Raw genomic sequence first — 19,709 nt, 5'->3', positions numbered from 1 at the left:
GTGACTGGTGTGAACTTGTTTGATGCCCTGCAGCCTGTGGTCTGGAATTTCTCCATTTTCTCAAAGCTCCTTACCATACACTTTTCATGACAAATATTGATTTTTGTATTCAGCCCTCAGGATGTGTCATATTTTTCTTTTGTATTGTCAAGACTGTTCTCTGTTAGTGTTTTCTTTGTCTTCCAGAACATTATCACCATTCCCCATATGTTTTCTCCCCTAGATAATCATAAAAATTAAAAGCCTTCATTAGCACGCACCATGACGATGCCAAGTTTTCTAAGCACGTTTATGGCTTTGCGTCCAATGAACACTGTTTTCTCCCCTTGTCCCCAAGCTGCACCTGTTCTGAGGCTGTAGTTCTAGAGGTGGAAAGCATTTCCACTGTTCCCACAGTTTACCACCTGCCCCAGCCACACACCGGTTTTCAGAAGTGGGATAAAGCTCAGTCTGTAAGAACTTTATAGAGGAAGAGCGACTCTGGCACTCTGCTCCTCCAAAGTAAACCTCTGAGTTCAAGCAAGAAGTTCCCATAGAAATGATAAATCATGCAACACATAACCATACTGGAGGGAAGGAAGGAGGAAGAAAGTCATAGACTATCAGAGAGACAGGGGAGGTGACAGATTTTATGACATTCCAAAGTCATCTCAGAGCATTTAACAGTATCTAATAGGTTTACGGTGGAGAAGGCAATGGCACCCCACTCCAGTACTCTTGCCTGGAAAATCCCATGGACGGAGGACCCTGGTAGGCTGCAGTTCATGGGGTTACTAAGAGTCGGACACGACTGAACAACTTCACTTTGACTTTTCACTTTCATGCATTGGAGGAAGAAATGGCAACCCACTCCAGTGTTCTTGCCTGGAGAATCCCATGGACAGAGGAGCCTGGTGGGCTGCCATCTATGGGGTCAAACAGAGTTGGACACAACTGAAGCGACTTAGCAGCAGCAGCAGCAGCAACAGGTTTACGGACATAGGTAGCCTCATCTCAGTGGTACTCAGAATAGGGTCAGGCACAGGATAGTGGACCAAATCTGCCAGCATACTGTAGACAGCCCTCAAATTAAGAATGGTTTTTATATTTTTTAGAGGATTGTGAAGACGGTGGGCTGGAGGGAATTGACAGCACCTGTCAAGAGCTTTGTCACCACAAAGCTGAAACTATTTATGATCTGGCCTTTTACAGGAAAAGTTTGCTCTGGAGTTTCCCAGACTTGCCTGATCACCTTGATTCACTTGTGAAGACTGTCACGCACACAGATCCCCTGGAATGATGAGTCCATCACAGCATTGTTCATAATTGCTGCAAGTCAGAGCCTAAACATCCACCCGGGAGAGAATGGGCACACCTCCTTTAGAGTAAATGAAGTGGCCAAATTATTAATATTTACACAGGAAATTCTCACACGTGAAAAACACGTTGAAGACAGATACATAGAATATGATGCTATTTACATGAAGTTTTTAATGTAGTATTATTTATGGATCCTTCATAAGTAGTGAATGTACGAAGACATACATGGCAAGGATACACGCCAAAGTCAGGTTCATAGTTACCACTGGAGAGAGAGGGATCAGCAGAGGGGCATAAGAGGGCTTCGATTTATCTATGTTTCACATCTTAAGCTTAATGGCTTGTAGATATCACAGGTGATAAATATATACAGATATTTACACAGACATAGATAAATACAAGTATAAAACATTTCAATATTCTTCCTTGGATTTTTTTGTACATTATAAATATTTTGTTATAATGATTTCTTTTTAAAATTACTGCTCAGTAATTTATAGCTCTTAATAGATATTCAATACAGTGCAGAAGAAGACTCTTGAGAGCCATTTGGACTGCAAAGAGATCCAACCTGTCAATCATAAAGGAAATCAACCCTGAATATTCATTGGAAGGATGAATGCTGAAACTGAAGCTCCAATCCATTGGCCACCTGATGCCAAGAGCCAGCTCATTGGAAAAGACCCTGATGCTGGGAAAGATTGAAGGCAAAAGAAGAGGGCGGCAGAGGATGAGAGGGTTAGATAGCATCACTGACTCAATGGACATGAACCTGAGCAAACTCCGGGAGACAGTGAGGGACAGGGAAGCCTGGCATGCTGCAGCCTGGCGTGCTGCGGGTCACAAAGAGTCAGTCAGACACGATTTAGTGACAGAACAACAGCAACAACAATAGATATTCCAGGAAGCTGAAGTATTTAAGGGTCAATATGTGGATCACATGAAAGAAAGTGCACATTTTCTGTTCCCTTTTCTTTTTAGATTAATTAATTGAATGATGATTTAAAATATCAACTGAGTTTTTCTAATCATTTTAGGGTGCAATGTCAGCTGGGTGGATGCTCGATTAAGAAGGCTCCTCCACTTTGGTTTTTCTGGCTGAAGGAGGGAGCACTGCTTCCATAAGTTTCTTTCTGAAAGTAACAAGGAATACTAGTCAATATCTTGATTAAATACATGGATAGGTGGAGGCTAATTCTGGGAAGAGCAGGGAATAAAAGTCAGTAGGATAGCAATAGGCAGGGGGTGGTGGTTTAAGAGACAAAGCTGGCTGTGGTCTTAGCTGGGCTCAGAACAAAGACACGCTGGGAGAGAAAAAGAATGCAGCCTGAGGCAGCCAGGGAAGAAATCCTACAGATGCTGCTTCCAGACACAATGAAACAGATTGGAGCTGTCAGAGCACCGTGAGACCTGCAAACAAAACCTGGAGGCTGGAAGGAAGAATTCTGCTAATTGGAGTGGATAATTTAAGAGGTGAACACAGCACAAAGCCCTAGAGGGACTGATGCAGGTTTAATTAAAGATGATTTTCCATAACCTTGTCCTTGATTTAAAAAACACTGGCCCCTAGAAACACTGGGGAAAAAAAAAGAAAATGTGTGCCTTGTTAGATGGATTTCACCTTCTTTGAGCCTTAGCTATGGAGGGCCATTTTCCCATACATAATTTTGCCCCACTGGGATGGCTGCTGGATATAGGGTACTGACCCAAAGGCTATCTCCACCCCCAGTCAGGTATGACCCCAAGAAGAAGTGATACAAACACATTTCAGTACTAATGAGGACAAAATGTAATACACAGACATCAAGGATCAACCCAAAGTTCTCTCAGTTCCTCCAAGCTTCTAACTATGGAATTGGAAAACCTGGGGAACCCTGGGGTTCGGATCCTTGTCCCCCACGGGTAGGTGCTCCAGCCTTGTCCCTGAAGACTCTTGATGGTGGCCTCACAGACTTAAGCTGTGCTGTCAACTCCACTGACTTCCCCCGGCTTCACCCTTGTTGTTGAACCTTGTGGTTGGTAACAGATGGAGAAGGAAGAGAGAGGAGGAAAAAGCAAGGGCCCTAAGGGTAGTGATCATCATTTTTGAAACTGAGAATGAGCAAGACAGATATTCTAAGTAATGACATGCATGTAATGGTAATAAGGTGCTGGGTGAGATTAAGATGTGAGAGTTGGACCATAAAAAAGGCTGTGCACTGAAGAATTGATGCTTCTAAGCTGTGGTCCTGGAGAAGACTCGTAAGGGTCCCCTGGACAGCAAGGAGATCAAACCAATCAAGCTTCCAGTAGACGTTAATGCTGTGGCCGACCTTTAACGTTTATTGCTCATTTCTACTCTGCAAGATAGATAGGGCAAATATTCTTAATTTTAAGAGGAAGAGATGGAAGCCCAGACAGAATCACTTGCCCAAAGACACCAGGCTGGGTTCTGACAGATCCAAGTGCTTTTTCACTCTACCAACCTCCTAAGGCCCACGTGGGGCCCTCGCTGGACTTTATCACAGTGAAGGCCATACCTGCCCCATCCACCCCTTTGCAAACTTATCCAAGGCCCCTCTGGTAATTTTCTGAGCTTTACCTTTCTCTGCAATATTTGCACCACATTAAACATTCTGTGGACAAAATATTCAGATCCACGTGCCAGAATCACAGACTGCTTCACCTAGTGCCAAGGCAGGGCCTGCCTCGATACATATTTAGTTTTGCTATTTTAGCATTTTTAATTACAAGAGATGCCCTTACTTTGGTGATGATTTAGTCACTCAGTGGTGTCCAACTCTTTGCAACCCATGGACTATAGCATGCCAGGCTCCTCTGTCCATGGGATTTCCCAGGCAAGAATATTGCAGTGGGTTGACATTTCCTCCTCCAAGGGATCTTCTCGACCCAGGGATTGAACCCAGGGCTTCTGCAATGCAGGCAGATTCTCTACTGATTGAGCCACCAGGGAAGTACTTTGTTTGAGGAGCCCTATATCACAGTAGGGGCCAAAAGACATGATGGTCCATACTTGACCAAAACAAAGATGATTAAAGCTTAAGATCCCAGGAGTATGTGCTGGTTAACTTGAAGGAGAATGAATGCCTGACTGTGGGGCCTCTGATAAATTGGTAGGGGGGTCGCTGTGTGGAGGAGGACAGGGGCCCAGGGGCCTCGCTATGGCTGCTGAAGCCTCTTCTAGAGGGTGTGTGCTAACGCCACCCCTGTTAGTAACCCAAGCTTGTTTCCTATAAGATTCTTATAAAATCAACAGCACAGCACTAAGGGAGCTATATTCAATATCTTGTGAATAACCATAATAGAAAAGAATTTTTAAAAGAATATATATATATGACTGAATCACTTTGCTGTATAGCAGAAATTAACTCAACATTGTAAATCAACTATGTGTGTGTGCTTGGTTGCTCAGTCATGCCCAACTCTTTGCAACCCCATAAACTATAACCCCCCCAGGCTCTTTTGTCCATGGAATTCTCCAGGCAAGAATAACTGAGTGGGTTGCCATTCCCTTCTCCAGGGAATCTTCCCCACTCAGGGATCAAACCCAGGTCTCCTGCACTGCAGGCAGATTCTTTATTATCTGAGCCACCAGGGAAGCCCCACATCAGCGGCACTATAGCTTGACTTCAGAACCACCATTTAAAGTGAAAGGGGAGACCAGAGGCCACAGCAGCATTATTGTAAAAACCTGAACCGTGGTGTGATGGGCAAGCTCCACCCAATTGCCTAAGGAGATGATCCCCTCTGACAGCTACAGGCAATTTAAAAGCTCTTGTGAAGCCTTGGGTGGAAAACCAACACAACTTCCAGACTCAGCCAATCCCATATAAGCATTTGAAGGGTCAGTCCTAAAGCATCCAAGGCAGACATTAACATTTTCCCAGTGACCCATAAATAGCCACCAAGGACTTTTCAAGAAAACCCTGACAACACAAATATAATGACTCTTTAGTAATGAGGTTAGTATCTGAGGGAGTTGACTGGATTGATGATTGGTTATAATCTTAAGAGCTCTTAGCTTCTGCTTGTTTTCCTCTGGGCGATCATTGCTGAATGGACGTTCTGTCTGATATTTGTTGTTGGCAATAAAATGGGAATTTCAATTCTTAAAGGGTTTCTGCCTTCAGGGTCTGGAGCGCATTAGAAATGTTGCTTTGTCTGGTTCATCCTGTACACGAATGAGTCATTCTTGATCTCAGGAGGTGGAAGGGTGAGCAACTACTTAAACAGGGGGCACGTTCTGTTCTGAAATGTGCATCCTGCTTGCAGAGTGGCTTTACGAAGCATCTTTCGTGTTTACTCCACAGAAAGATTGTAAATTAGGAAGCAACACTTTGGATTAAATGAGACTCATGATAAAACATGAGGAAGAACAATTAAGGGTTGACTTTCTCCTAGAAATTATAAAATATTTTATGGCATTTAAATTCCCAGGGCATGTACTGCTGAGGCAAGGGGCATTGGCTACTGAAGCAGACCTGTGAAGCTGAGCCTGTTGGAGGTGAATCTACGTCAAAAACGTGTGATCCTCAGAACCTATGGGTGGAATTCATCCCAAAAAAGCAGAAGAGGAAAGGGACATGGAGCTCACCTCCTGAATGAGTCAGTGTATGTGCGTGGCAGGGCGCAGGACCATCCCCAGCGGCTTCCCTGCTGGGCAGGTTGCTGTTTGCTCTGGGAGCAGCATCTCAGGGAGAAGCTAATATTCACAGAAGCAATTCAGCAAGCGGAACCTCTGAGGATGAGGTGGGAGAGACGGAAACCAGGGAATCAGGGAGGGCTGGGGCCCAGGAGGGGAGGCTGGGCTTGCCCAGCTCTTCTGGAACACCCAGCAACCCTGGCTTCCAAGGGGACTATGGCCTCCAGAGCCTGTTTCTTCACCTGTTCTAGGGATGGACACTGTGGGAACCTGAAGAGAGCCTAGACCCTCTCCTGCCCGAAATGTTCCCACCTCTCTGCTCTTCTCTCTCTGAAGCAATTTATGTCCCTCCTTTAGAGCACTCTCTCTCTGTTGCTCTGTGTGTGTCTCTATCTCTGTCTGATCTCTTGCTTTCTCTCTTACAAAGTTTCAGAGGTTTTGAAGACTCCCCTTAAGGCCACATGAGCTGTACCTTTAAGAACTCCTAGCTTAAAGATGCGACTTTCCTGGTGGCTCAAAGGTAAAGAACCTGCCTGCCAATGCAGGAGACATAAGACGCATGGGTTTGATCCCTGGGTCAGGAAGATCCCCTGGAGGAGGGCATGGCAACCCACTCCAGTATCCTTGCCTAAAGAACCCCATGGACAGAGGAGCCTGGCGGGCTACGGTGCATGGGGCCACAAAGAATCCCGACATGACTGAAGTGACTTAGCACAAGCACAAGCTTAAAGAGATAGGCAGGGTGCTCTCAGCTCTGAAAGGAGCATGTGGGACTTCCCTGGTGGTCTGGTGGTTAAGCCTCCACACTTCCAGTGCAGGGGCTGCTGATTTGGTCCCTGGTCAGGGAACTAAATTTCCACATGCCATGCGGCATAGCCAAAAAGTAAAAATTTTTTTAAATGAAAAAAGGAGCACATGTTTGAAACACAATAAAAGATTAAAAAACTATATATATATATATATATATATTTTTTTTTTTTTTTTTAAGCAATTTGGGAGGTTTTGTTCAACTCCTCACCTATCATTAATTTCAGAAAGACATGACTCTCTAAGCCTACACTATAGATTATGCATTTTGGTGCTCCATGTTGGGGTTACAGCCAAAAAGAGTGAGGTGCTAAATGCTATAAAAATATTTTTTTTAATTAAGATACTTTGCCTTATTTGTCTCCTAATCCATAGCTATCAGAAAGGGGGGTTGAGTCACTAACGGCCTCCTTTACAAATCTAATCCATACCAGGAGTAATTTCCTACTACTAATAGGATGAAAACCAACCTGCAAAATCACTTACCCTCAAGCAACTTGTGACCCCAAGGGGTATGATGTGTTAACGCTTTATATGGATCACTTTGCGATCTGGGAGCACCAGAAATTCATTCCATGAGCTTGCTTTCCTATTTTGTTGTTCAGGGACCACTGGATTGACTGTGATACTGCAAATAAAGTTTACAGTCACTAAACTGCTTTTGGAGTTTAATTTGAGGATGTCAAGGTAGCATGTGATAAACTACCACTCATATTATTTAAGTACCTATTTTAAAGAGAAAGATTCAAGACAAGTACTGCCATCTGCCTGTCTTCTCAGCTTCACTCTAGAGTGTCGTTTTTCCGTAAATTTGCTATGTCTCTCTTCCATCGGCCCATTTTCCCTTATCTCTACCACATCGCATCCTCCTTCTGTTGCTAACAAGGAGAGAGAGAGAAAAAAATAGCTTTTGTGAAAGTAAAAGTAAATTCTGCCAACAAAGAATCATTTCCAGACATGACATCTCTCTAAAGAAAATTTCTGACTCTCTATAATTGAAAACGATGGATCAAATTAGGGTCTAAACAAAAGAAAGTATCTACTAGTTACACAAATGATGCAAATCATACTCAACGAGACCAGGAAGACTGATCATTGCCAAGACTTGGGCGGGGTATGAGATTTGACCCTATTTCCAAGTTGAAAAGTTAGCCTGCCTGAGAGCCAGGAATACATCAAAGACCCAATACTCCCAGGTCAGAGAGAGAGGACAGCTTATTATTCACAAGAACAGTAGCTAGAGCAGCAGCATTTTGGAATGATGATTTTGAAAGTCCCAATTCACACAGGGGGTTGCAAAGAAGGCTGAGTGACAACTGCCTTGCAAAGGGTTGCACTACAGGAGAAAGAACTCTGAACTTAGGGAACCCATATCTTTTATAATAGGCAGTAAAGGAGATCCAACCAGTCCATTCTGAAGGAGATCAGCCCTGGGATTTCTTTGGAAGGAATGATGCTAAAGCTGAAACTCCAGTACTTTGGCCACCTCATGTGAAGACTTGACTCATTGGAAAAGATTCTGATGCTGGGAGGGATTGGGGGCAAGAGGAGAAGGGGACAACAGAGGATGAGATGGCTGGATGGCATCACTGACTCGATGGTCGTGAGTCTCAGTGAACTCCGGGAGTTGGTCATGGACAGGGAGGCCTGGTGTGCTGCGATTCATGGAGTCGCAAAGAGTCGGACACGACTGAGCGACTGATCTGATCTGATCTGATCTGAAGCTCACTTATTTTTTTGCTCCAGAGGAAGAAGCAATCTCTATCCTCCAACACAGTTTGCTGCACACACAATCATTCTTGAAAACACGTGTCCACCCCTAAGGCAATGTCTGGCCACAAACACGCAGAAACACTAGAGACCCATATATAATTGTCTCCCAACAAGGATAACACTAAATTTGTGTGCATGTGTGTGTCTGTAAAATGTGACCAAGTCAACATAGCACAAACACTTTTTTAAACCCCCATATACTTGATAGGACTTTCTACCTCTAGAATCCACCAGAACAAGGTGAACCCAAACCCAGCAAGGTCATTTAATACACCTTACTTTGAAGAGCCTGAGGCTGAAGGAAATATGTACCAGAGATAAAGCTGGTCTTATTTATCCAATGGACCCAACAAAGCATCAGAAGACCAGATCTCCAAGGCCTAGTTTGCAGTTGTTGTTGTAACAGTACTCCACTGAGATGCTCATCCAGTGTTCTGTGGTGGGAACACCCACACAGCCCAGAGGAGTAGAGAACAATTCAGTCTTATACAAGCCATTCATTCCCAGGTACACGATGCCATGGTGGCATCAGAACACCGAAGAAGTGAAGCATTTCCAGCCCTGGTGTCTGAGTCCGGGAGGAGGGGATCTCCAGGAAGTCTGGATCTTTCTTGCTCACAGAAGACTGGGAGAATCCACCTGATTTTCACAAGCAAATTACATACACCCGGCTGGTTACATCCCAAACTTCATAGAGAATGTCACCAGCTCTCAGTAATAACTCCAGGATCCTTTGGGTTGAAATAAATTCAAAGAAGAAGAAAACAGCAGTGGGGAGAATCACCAGAACACCTATCTCTGTTCAATCTGAAATCAGCTTTCCCAAAGTTCCAATACCAAATAAATACACTGAGTTCTTTGTGTGTTTTTAGACCAGAGACAAGGGGCCCGCCCACCCACAGTACTTCTCCCCACCCAAGACATCTTAGGCCATTTCTGCCATCAAAGTGTCCTCAGGTTAGTGCCCAAAGCAGGGGTGAAAGGATGTGGGTGAGGGGGTGGTAGGAAGCTCCCCAAAGTGTTGGCACTCAAGGAAGATCCCTGAGAAGCAGAGGGAATCCACAGAAGCTTTAACTCAGAAGCAAAAGCGTGATGCAAGTGCAGGAGTGTCACTCAGCAGTCACACGAAGGGCTGGCTCTGAGCCCGGGCATCTCGCTGAGCAACACTGGAGGGACAGGAATAAGAACAAGTCCCGTGCTTGCAGGCCGGGCATGGAGCAGCACCCAGAGCAATACTAGGCACCAAGGAAAACACATGGCTCCCACTCTGATCATGGAAAGGGATGAGATCACCTCCCAGACGCTGTCCCACCTGTGTCTCCAGGTGGGGGCCTGGTGCCTGCCTGGCAATCTCTTGGCGTTGACCCCTTCAGCCTGTACCCCTTGGTGTGGCTCGCACAGAGCTCATGTTCCCAGCCACTTCGTCTTCTTAGAAAGAACCAGAAATAACGACTTATTCATCTACTGTTGATCAACTGATTTCTGCACAGCACACAGCCTTTCATAGAGACTTTCATTTTGTAAATGAAAATCAAACATCTGTGTGTAACAAGAGCTGGAAACCACATCACCCTGGGCTGCTCTTTCTCCTAAATTTGCTTTCTCAGGAAACTGAAGAAAGGGTGCTCTGTACTTTGCTGCCAAGGCCAAACCCAGGAGCTTTTTGTTAGGGTAGAAAACAAGAAGAGCCCAGAATAGGCTGTGCCACAGCTCCAGAGCAGGCAGGGCCCCGGGTTCTCCAGTAGAAAATAAAATGCCACAGCTCCAGAGCAGGTTGGGCCCCAGGTTCTCCAGTAGAAAATAAAATGAGAAATAGTGTGCTCACATCATGGCTGCCACCTATCACAACAGCACAAGCTGATGACCTGCCGTCAGACGTGGGCATTGGGTTATATAAGAATGGCCAGTGGCCCAGGCACTCAATCTGGGGACCTTAAAAAATGCCTAAGCTCTGCTTCTACCTACAGATGGAGAGGACCATCAGGAGGCCAAGGACCCCTCCAACCACAGAGCCTCCCCACCCCACCCACCAGCTCAGGGGCCCAGCTCACTGTAGATGCAGTGAGATACTCTGATAGATGCAGATGCAGGGGCCCTACTCCTGTGTTTGGGACTGAATATCCCCCTGTAAGAGACAGGTAAGCCTAAAGGGCTTGAATCTCAGCTCTATAACTGTGTGATCTCGGGTAAGCTGCTTACCTTTTCTGAGTTGATTTTTTCTCACTTGTAAAATGAGAATAGCAATCCACCCCATTATATTAATGTCAGACAAAATGAGATAAGGCAGATAAACACTTAACACAGTGATCAAGAAGTGGGAGCCACTATTATGATTGCTGTAAATGGACACCACTCCATTTAAACGTGGATTTCCAGGTGTTCAAGCAATCACTGAGCCAGAAATTGGTTCCTTTGAAGTCATTCCCCAAGTGCTGACCCTTAATTGCTCTCCAGCAGAAAATAAAATGAGAAATAGTTAGCGTGCTCACATCATGGCTGCCACCTGTCATAACAGCACAAGCTGATACCCTACTGTCAAACGTGGGCATTGGGCTACACAAGAATGGCCAGTGGCCCGGGGTACTCAACTTGGGGACCTTAAAAATGCCTAACCTCTGCTCCTACCTACAGATTCCAATTAAGTTGGTCAGGACTAGGGTCTAGGCATCAGCTGCTTTAAAGCTTCGGGGGTGATTCAAACATACACTCGGGTCTAATATGCACTCTCCAAGGTGGGAAGGAGTCAGTTTTCCCAAAGAATCATTTATCATATTTATTCAATTGGCAAACACATATTGATCCCTCTGATTGGTCAAGCACAGAACCAGGGGCCTGATTTATAAGACCCAGTTCCAACCTCAAGAATCCTAGAGTCTAACAGATGAGACAACAGGTGAATAGTCAGTAGTAATAGTGGAAACATGTCACTAGGCTGTACACACCCTTAGGAAGGGTCCAACCCAGCTCTCCAGATACAGCCTGTTGGTGGAGAGGGTGTACCAGACCCAGGCAATAGTTTTTGCAAAACTTCTGAGGAAAAAAAATACAGAGAAAATTTCAGACACCCCAAGGAATTCAGTAGGACCAGACATCAGTCCGAAAGGCCAAAAGAGAAGGCCGGAGAGGTAGGGACCAATTCCTTGTAGAGAAGTCAGAGGGGTTTGGGTTTTAGGTAGGGGAGTGGAGTGATCAGAGCTGTTTTGGGGAAAGATTATTCTGATTACTGGGTAGAAAACAGATCAGAGGGACATTAAGACAGAACACAGAGAAGTCAATTCCAAGATAGTTGTAGCAATCACTGCAAGATTTCACTGGGACAGATTTAAGCAGTATTAGCAGAGGAAAAGCTTGGTGACTATGGATGCATTGGGACCCAGATGGGGAGGCAAGGAGGAGGTCCCAGCTTGTGGCTTGAGTGCTCCAGGGAGTCAGGTGATGCCAGGCCAAGAGCAAGGTGGCGGGGGGTGGGGAGGGGGCAGGAAGTATGTGATGTGACAGGCCTCAGAGGCCTTCAAAGGAAAAGTTCAAAGGAAAAGATTATAACCTGGGCTGGTCAAACCTGCCAGAATTCCTGCAAGTTCTGATTTTTGTGTACTCATAGAGTGTAAGGCATTCTAACAATAATTGGAATATCTGATTAATCTGAAATCTTGAGAATATACACCAGATGGGCAAAAGGGAGTTTGAATTAAATGAAAGACGCATGGCCTGGGGGAGTGCTGGAGTAGAAGGCAGGCAGGGCCAAGGGCACAGAGTTATTTTCTGTTTCCTGCTCAAGCGGGGAGTCTGTCCCAGCTCCCCTCCTTTCACCACCTGATCTGAAGATGCCTCAGGTGAGGTCCAGGATCAAATGAACAAAAGACCTGAAAATGAAAAGCTAGCTGGTGCTTGGTACCGTTGTCTGTGGCTTCTCAGGTGGCTCAGTTGTAAAGAACCCACCTGCCAATGCAGGAGGCGTGGGTAAGATCCCTGGGTCTGATCCCTGGGTCAGGAGGATCCCCTGGAGGAGGGCAAGGCAACCCACTCCAGTACTCTTGCCTGGAAAATCCCATGGACGGAGAAGCCTGGCGGGCTTCAGTCTATGGGGTCGCAGAGTCGGACACAACTGAGCATATGTGCACACACCCTTGTCTTCAGAGCATCTGACAAAGTAAAATCATCACACCCATGCTGTTTCGCAAGGCAAACGTGTAAGCAGAGTTGTAAGCAGCTTCGTTTATTCGAGTAAATAGCTTGTAAATAAATCATTGGTAAACATTACAAAATTAAATACATTTTCAAAAGCTTGCCAGTGTACATAAAATTCACAAACATAGTTCTTTTAAAAAATAAAATATGTTCAGAGCACCCTTGATATAAAATGCCTGACCCCTGTCCTCTGACAGGGCCACCTAGAGACACCTTACAGTAGGGAGGGGGGTTTCTATGGGAGGCAGTGGGGGCTTCCTGGAGGACACCAAGAGTTTCTACTCTGACCTTTGACCCCACCCACATCCAACTGCATTTTGATCCTTCTCCAAGGAGCCGGTATAGAACTGAGAGGGGCTCAGCAGGTGCCCCAGGCTCAGCTCCAAGCAAAGGGATCGGATCAGGGTGCACAATTAGGGCCAGAGTCCTCACCATAAGCCACTGAGAGAAGCCAGAAAGGAAATCTCTACCACACTTCCAAACCAGCCAATGCTCCTGCATCGACTTTCTCCAGAGGAGCTGAGGTTTTCTCAGTTGTACACCTGCTCATCGCTCAGCTCACCCAATCTGGTCTGATGCCCTCCAGGCACAGAAATGCCCCGATCTACTTCTAAGGAGGAAGATATAATCTGCTCACTTCCTTATGACCTGCTTTCATGGAGAGAGAATAATATATGGTATTTGGTAGGAAGCACAGAATGAATTGCTACACGGCGCTTTCTGGTTCCACGGCCAAACACCCCTCAGACAGTATGAACATTTCTAGAGAAATTTGAATAGTCATTCAAAGAAACGGTTCAGAAAACTTTAAAATACCACAAATGAGGCAATAAGTACATGACCTGGCAAAGCATCCCAATTAACAGAATAATACAAAGTCCATAAATTAAGCCCTTGACCAACTCCACATTGTCATAGTGTAGCTCATTAAAATAACGGATACGCTGAGTTCTTTTCACTTTGGTGTAGAAAGTGAACATTGGCGGTCTCCAGCACTCACATGAAGAAGACCTAGTGGCCTCTTGAAAACACACATGCCATGACCTCCAATTAAAGGATGACCACAAGTTTATTCCATCCGTGTGAAATAAAACTCACATCCACATTTTAACTTAGTTGCCTGTAGATATATACAAGTACAAGAAATTCGACCTTTGTGTCAAATGTACAACTCAAGAAAAAAGTATTACCAAACTAGCTGTAAGAAAACCATCATCCCTGTATCATTAGGTCCTTAACATCTGGTTTCTCCAAGAAGATGCTGCCTGGTCCAGCCCCTCCTTACGTGTCTGCCTGATTTGATGCTCTCTGGTTGGGCTGAAGCCAGAGTCTGTGATATCTTTGCTATTAAAATATTACACCAACCAAACCTTTAAAAACCAAAAAAGGAACACTCTTGAATAAATGTCTAATAGATACCACCCCTCCCCACCCCCAAAAAGTTGCTCATAAGGACAACAGTTCTTTATGAAAAGTCTTCGTGAAGTCCAAATTCCTTCCTGGGTCTCCAGCAGAGTTCCACCTGGGCTGGAATTATACAGCCTTCTTCTGTGGGGGGCTCAACTTCCGCATGCCTCTTATCCGAGAGAGCAGCTCCTTAATGAACTCCTAAAAGAGATCAGAAGAAGTTATTATGAGAGAGTCACACTATTCAAATAAGGGTTTAAAATCTGCTTGAAGTCACTGAGGTCAACTGCAGCTAACCTTAATTGATGAGCTTGGTTGGGTGTGTTAACCCAACTGGCACAGTATAGGACATTTTTAAACAAATGAAGATACTTAAGCTTCTCACCATCCTGCCTTCTCACTGCTGTACTCTCTTTAAAGAGAAAACCAAGCTGCCTTCACTCGTTGACATTATCTACTTGGCCCCTGAAGGCCTATGTGGTTTAGATCAATGCTTCGCAAACTTCACGAAATCTTTAACACTTGCTTAAACTCACCAGGGAAATGTGTGGATTCTGAAGGAATAAGTCTGGTTGGGGCTGAATATTTTGCATTTCCAACTGGCTACCAAATGATGCCAGCGTTAGTCTCTGAACCTTACTTGAAATAGCTAAACTAGACCCGTGGTTTTCAAACTTGAGTGCACATCAAATCACAGGTGGGAAGGAGGGCTTATTAAATACATTCCAGAGTGCTGGGCCCACTGCCCCAGAGTTTCTGATTCAGTAGATATAGGCTGTGGCCTGAGAACTTGCATTTCTGACAAGCTTCCAGGTGACACCTATGCTTCTGGTCTCAGGATCTTACTGAGAACCATGGGTCTAGATCGTAATAGAAGTCTCTTGACTTTTTTGGACTGCAAATCACAGTTTGAAAAGAAAAACAAGACACACTGATATTTACAATCCAGTACATACAAAAATTCAACATTCAGAAACCGAAGATCATGGCATCTGGTCCCATCACTTCATGGGAAATAGATGGGGAAACAGTGGAAACAGTGTCAGACTTAATTTTTTTGGGCTCCAAAATCACTGCAGATGGTGACTGCAGCCATGAAATTAAAAGACGCTTACTCCTTGGAAGGAAAGTTATGACCAACCTAGACAGCATATTCAAAAGCAGAGATATTACTTTGCCAACAAAGGTTCATCTAGTCAAGGCTATGGTTTTTCCTGTGGTCATGTATGGGTGTGAGAGTTGGACTGTGAAGAAGGCTGAGCGCCGAAGAATTGATGCTTTAGAACTGTGGTGTTGGAGAAGAGTCTTGAGAGTCCCTTGGACTGCAAGGAGATCCAACCAGTCCATTCTAAAGGAGATCAGCCCTGGGATTTCTTTGAAAGGAATGATGCTAAAGCTGAAACTCCAGTACTTTGGCCACCTGATGCGAAGAGTTGACTCATTGGAAAAGACTCTGATACTGGGAGGGATTGGGGGCAAGAGGAGAATGGGATGACAGAGGATGTGATGGCTGGATGTCATCACTGACTCGATGGACATGAGTCTGAGTGAACTCCAGGAGTTGGTGATGGACAGGGAGGCCTGGTGTGCTGTGATTCACGGGGTCGCAGAGTCAGACATGACTGAGTGACTGATCTGATCTGACATACAAAAATACATCTGAAATAAAAACTTAAAGAATGAACACTTACTGTATTCCACACGCTCTTTTTTATTTCACTCTAATTTCATTCAAAACATAATACTGGGGAAGACCCACTAAAATGATGTTGTGACTATTCATGGATCAGAACCAAATAGTTCTCACTTTAAGCCATTAGCAATCTTTTGTTGTTGCCTCATGTATTAAAGTTTCTGCCTACTAAATTGGAGAAGGCAATGGCAACCCACTCCAGTACTCTTGCCTGGAAAATCCCATGGATAGAGGGGCCTGGTAGGCTGCAGTCCATGGGGTTGCTAGGAGTTGGATACGACTGAGCGACTTCACTTTCACTTTTCACTTTCATGCATTAGAGAAGAAAATGGCAACCCACTCCAGTGTTCTTGCCTGGAGAATCCCAGGGATGGGGAGCCTGGTGGGCTGCCGTCTATGGTGTCGCACAGAGTCGGATACGACTGAAGCGACTTAGCAGCAGCAGCAGCAACCTACTAAATAAGTTGCATTTATTAGATAATAATTACTTTGTCTTCCTTTTTTAGATTTGTTGAAACAAAGCTGACAGCCAATCAGACTTTCTGATCAGCAAGGGACAGCCAGTGAGTGACAGAACTGTGCACAGTAGGGACATCCCGGAGCAAAAACGTGAAGGAGACTTCCTTTCCTTTAAGACCTCTGAAAAACAGCTCTCAGACAATCACGCATCAATTACAACCTCCAGCCATAGCTCCCAGACTAAATGGTCCCTGTGCTTCTATCCAGCTCTAAAACATAATATGCTTAAACACTCAATATATGATGAGCTGCCATGATTTCTTTTTTAATAATCTTTTTGCTAATATGAAAGTTACATATGCTTTTTCTAGAAAACTTAGAAAATATAAACCAACCACAATTACTCCTCAGAACGAACCACTATTAACATATTTTCTTCTATGGAAATTATTTTTACCCAATTAAGATTATACTATATAAATATATCCTGTATTTGCACTTAGCATTGTATGTGTGTGTTAGTCACTCAGTCATGTCAACTCTTTGTGACCCCACGGACTCTGACTCCAGCCCGCTCCTTTGTCCATGGAATTCTCCAGGTAAGAATACTGGAGTGGGTAGCCATTCCCTTCTCCAGGGGATCTTCCCAACCCAGGGATCGAACCCAGGTCTCCTGCATTGCAGGCAGATTCTTTATTATCTGAGCCACCAGGAAAGCCCACACTTAGCAGCATGTCAAGTCTTTCCCCCACAACATTAAATAGTCTTTTTAAAAATTTATCTTAATGGTTATACAGTCCTTTATTATATGGATGTTCTACAATCTGTTTCATTCCTCCATCACTGGATATTTGGTTGGTTTCTGGCTTTTCAAAAGTATAAACAATGCCACAATTAACATCTTTGTGTATAAATCTCTGTATACAATTTGGATTATTCCCTTTGGAGAGCTATTCTGTAGTAGGTCAAAGGACATAAACATTTTAATCACCACCATTTCTGAACTTGGACAGAAAACATAAATATGGGTATGACTAGCACTTATCTAAATGGCTTTCAACTAAAAACAAAAACAAACGAAAAACCCTAAAACTCTTGTGATCTACACATAGTTATAGCAACTTAGTACACAGAGATGCAAGACTGAAACAAAAGCTTCACGTAAAAATACAACTCTGACTATGCGTAAGATATTTTCTATTCTATTCTATTCGGAAAAAAATACAGATCAAGATCACTTAATGGTTACCACGCATAATCTGTAAACACAGGCAGCTAGACCAAGGTTATTCAATACATTAACCCCTAACCACATGTGGCTATTTCAATTTAAACTAATTAAAACAAAAATTAAAATTCACTTCCTTGGTCACACAAGCCACGTTTCAAATACTCAGTTGCCATATATAATATGTTAAACTAGCTAATGGTTTTCATATTGAACAGCAGGATTTTTCCATCATCTCAGAAAATTCTATTGAACTGCTCAAGATGACAATACTTGGAATCACAAAACTAGATGCAAAAACCTTGAAGAAAAGTGCAAATAGAGAGGAAAAAAAGGCCAAAGACCAAGGGCAGAGGCCCTCTAACAAGTGAGATCTGGCAAAGGCTTGGAGCCAGCAAAGGAGACTGAAAAAGAAGGACCAATGAAATTAGGGGAAACTCAAGAAAATGTTCTGTTTTTTTTTTTTAATTAAAAAAAATTTGAAGTTTAATTGATTTACAATATTGCAAAGAAAGTGCATGGTTAAGAAGCCAAAGGAAGGAATTACAGATAAGAGATTAAGTCAAAGACAAAGCTATTGAATTAGGCAAGAAAGGGGCCATTGTGTCCTGGAGGAGAGAAATTTTAATAGAATGGATGGGATGGAAGCTCTTAACACTGAAAGGACCCCAGGGCCTTTTTTTGTAAACAGCTTCACTAAAATATAATTGATATGCCACAAAATACACATAGTTGAAGTATACAACTACTATGAGCATACTATCCACACAATGAATATAATAGACATATCTAATACCTCCAGCTGATTTTTCATTTTCCTTGTAATCCTCCCTTCCTACCCCTATTCCTCCTGCCCCAGGGAAACACTGATCTGTTTTCTGTCATTCTAGATTCATTTGCATTTTCTAGAGTTTTCTATAAATACAATTATAACACTCTATACTTTTTAGTCTGGCTTCTGTAGCTCAGCAAAACTATTTTGAGGTTCAGTCATACTGCTGCATGTATTAATAGTTTATTCCTACTTTGTTGCCAATTGGCATATCACTTTAGAGAAGTATCACAGTTTGTTTACCTAGTCACCTGTTGACGGAAATTTGAGTTATTCCCACTTTGGGGCTATTACGGATAAAGTTGCTTAAAAACATAAATGTTAGAGAGAGTATGGAGAAAAAGGAATCCCCTTGTACTGTTGGTGGGAGTGTAAACTGATACAGCCAGTGTGGAGAACAGTATGGAGATTTCTTCAAAAACTAGGAGTAAAACCACCATGTTATCCAACAATACCACTACTAGGCATATACCCTGAGGAAGCCATAACTGAAAAACAGACACATGTACCCCCAGTGTTCGCTGCAGCACTCTTTACTATAGCTAGGCCATGGAGGCAACCTAGATGTTCATCAATAGATGAATGGATAAAGAAGTTTTGGTACATATATACAATGAAATATTACCCAGTCATAAAAAGGAACGCATTTGAGTCAGCTCTGATGGAGTGGATGAACCTAGAGCCTATTATATAGAGTGAAGTAAGTCAGAAAGAGAAAAACAAATACTGTACATTAACAAATACGTATGGACTCTGGAAAGATGGTACTGATGAATGTATTTGCAGAGCAGCAGTGGTGATGCAGACATAGAGATCAGACTTATGGACATGGTGGGGGAAGGAGAGGGAGGGATGAATTGAGAGAGTAACATTGAAACACTGCAGTCCCTTGAACGGCAAGGAGATTCAACCAGTCCATCTTAAAGGAGATCAGTCCTGAATATTCATTGGAAAGACTGATGCTGAAGCTGAAGCTCCAATACTTTGGCCATCTGATGCGAAGAACTGACTCATAGGAAAAGATCCTGATGCTGGGAAAGATTGAGGGCAGAAGGAGAAGGGGATGACAGAGGATGAGATGGTTGGATGGCATCACCGACTTGATGGACATGAGTTTGAGCAAGCTCCAGGAGTTGGTGATGGACAGGGAAGCCTGGAGTGCTGCAGTCCATGGGGTTGCAAAGAGCTGGACACGATTAAGCGACTGAACTGAACTGGACACTGAACGTATGCACCATCATATGTAAAATAGACAGCCGGTGAGGATTTGCTGTGTGATACTGGGAGTTCAAATCCATGCTCTGCAACAGCCTGGAGGGGTAGGAGGGGGTGGGAGGTGGAAGGGGAGCTTCAAGAGGGAGGGGACATACGTATACCTATG

At 43.9% G+C, this 19,709-nt stretch overlaps 1 protein-coding gene across 1 annotated transcript in view; it reads right to left on the bottom strand.

The window, feature by feature from the left end:
- Nucleotides 1–12,721: 12,721 nt before the first annotated feature.
- The window catches only part of PPP1R14C (protein phosphatase 1 regulatory inhibitor subunit 14C), a 91,067-nt gene continuing 84,079 nt past the window's right edge, over nucleotides 12,722–19,709 (bottom strand). The window contains exon 4 of the mRNA NM_001078068.2: nucleotides 12,722–14,317. Coding sequence (NP_001071536.1) covers nucleotides 14,243–14,317 — 75 coding nt within the window. The 3' untranslated portion in view covers nucleotides 12,722–14,242. The remainder of the gene's footprint in view (nucleotides 14,318–19,709) is intronic.

Source organism: Bos taurus, chromosome 9 (genome assembly GCF_002263795.3).
Source record: "Bos taurus isolate L1 Dominette 01449 registration number 42190680 breed Hereford chromosome 9, ARS-UCD2.0, whole genome shotgun sequence".
In the NCBI taxonomy this organism is placed as follows: Eukaryota; Metazoa; Chordata; class Mammalia; order Artiodactyla; family Bovidae; genus Bos; species Bos taurus.
This window is presented reverse-complemented; position numbering and strand designations above follow the sequence as displayed.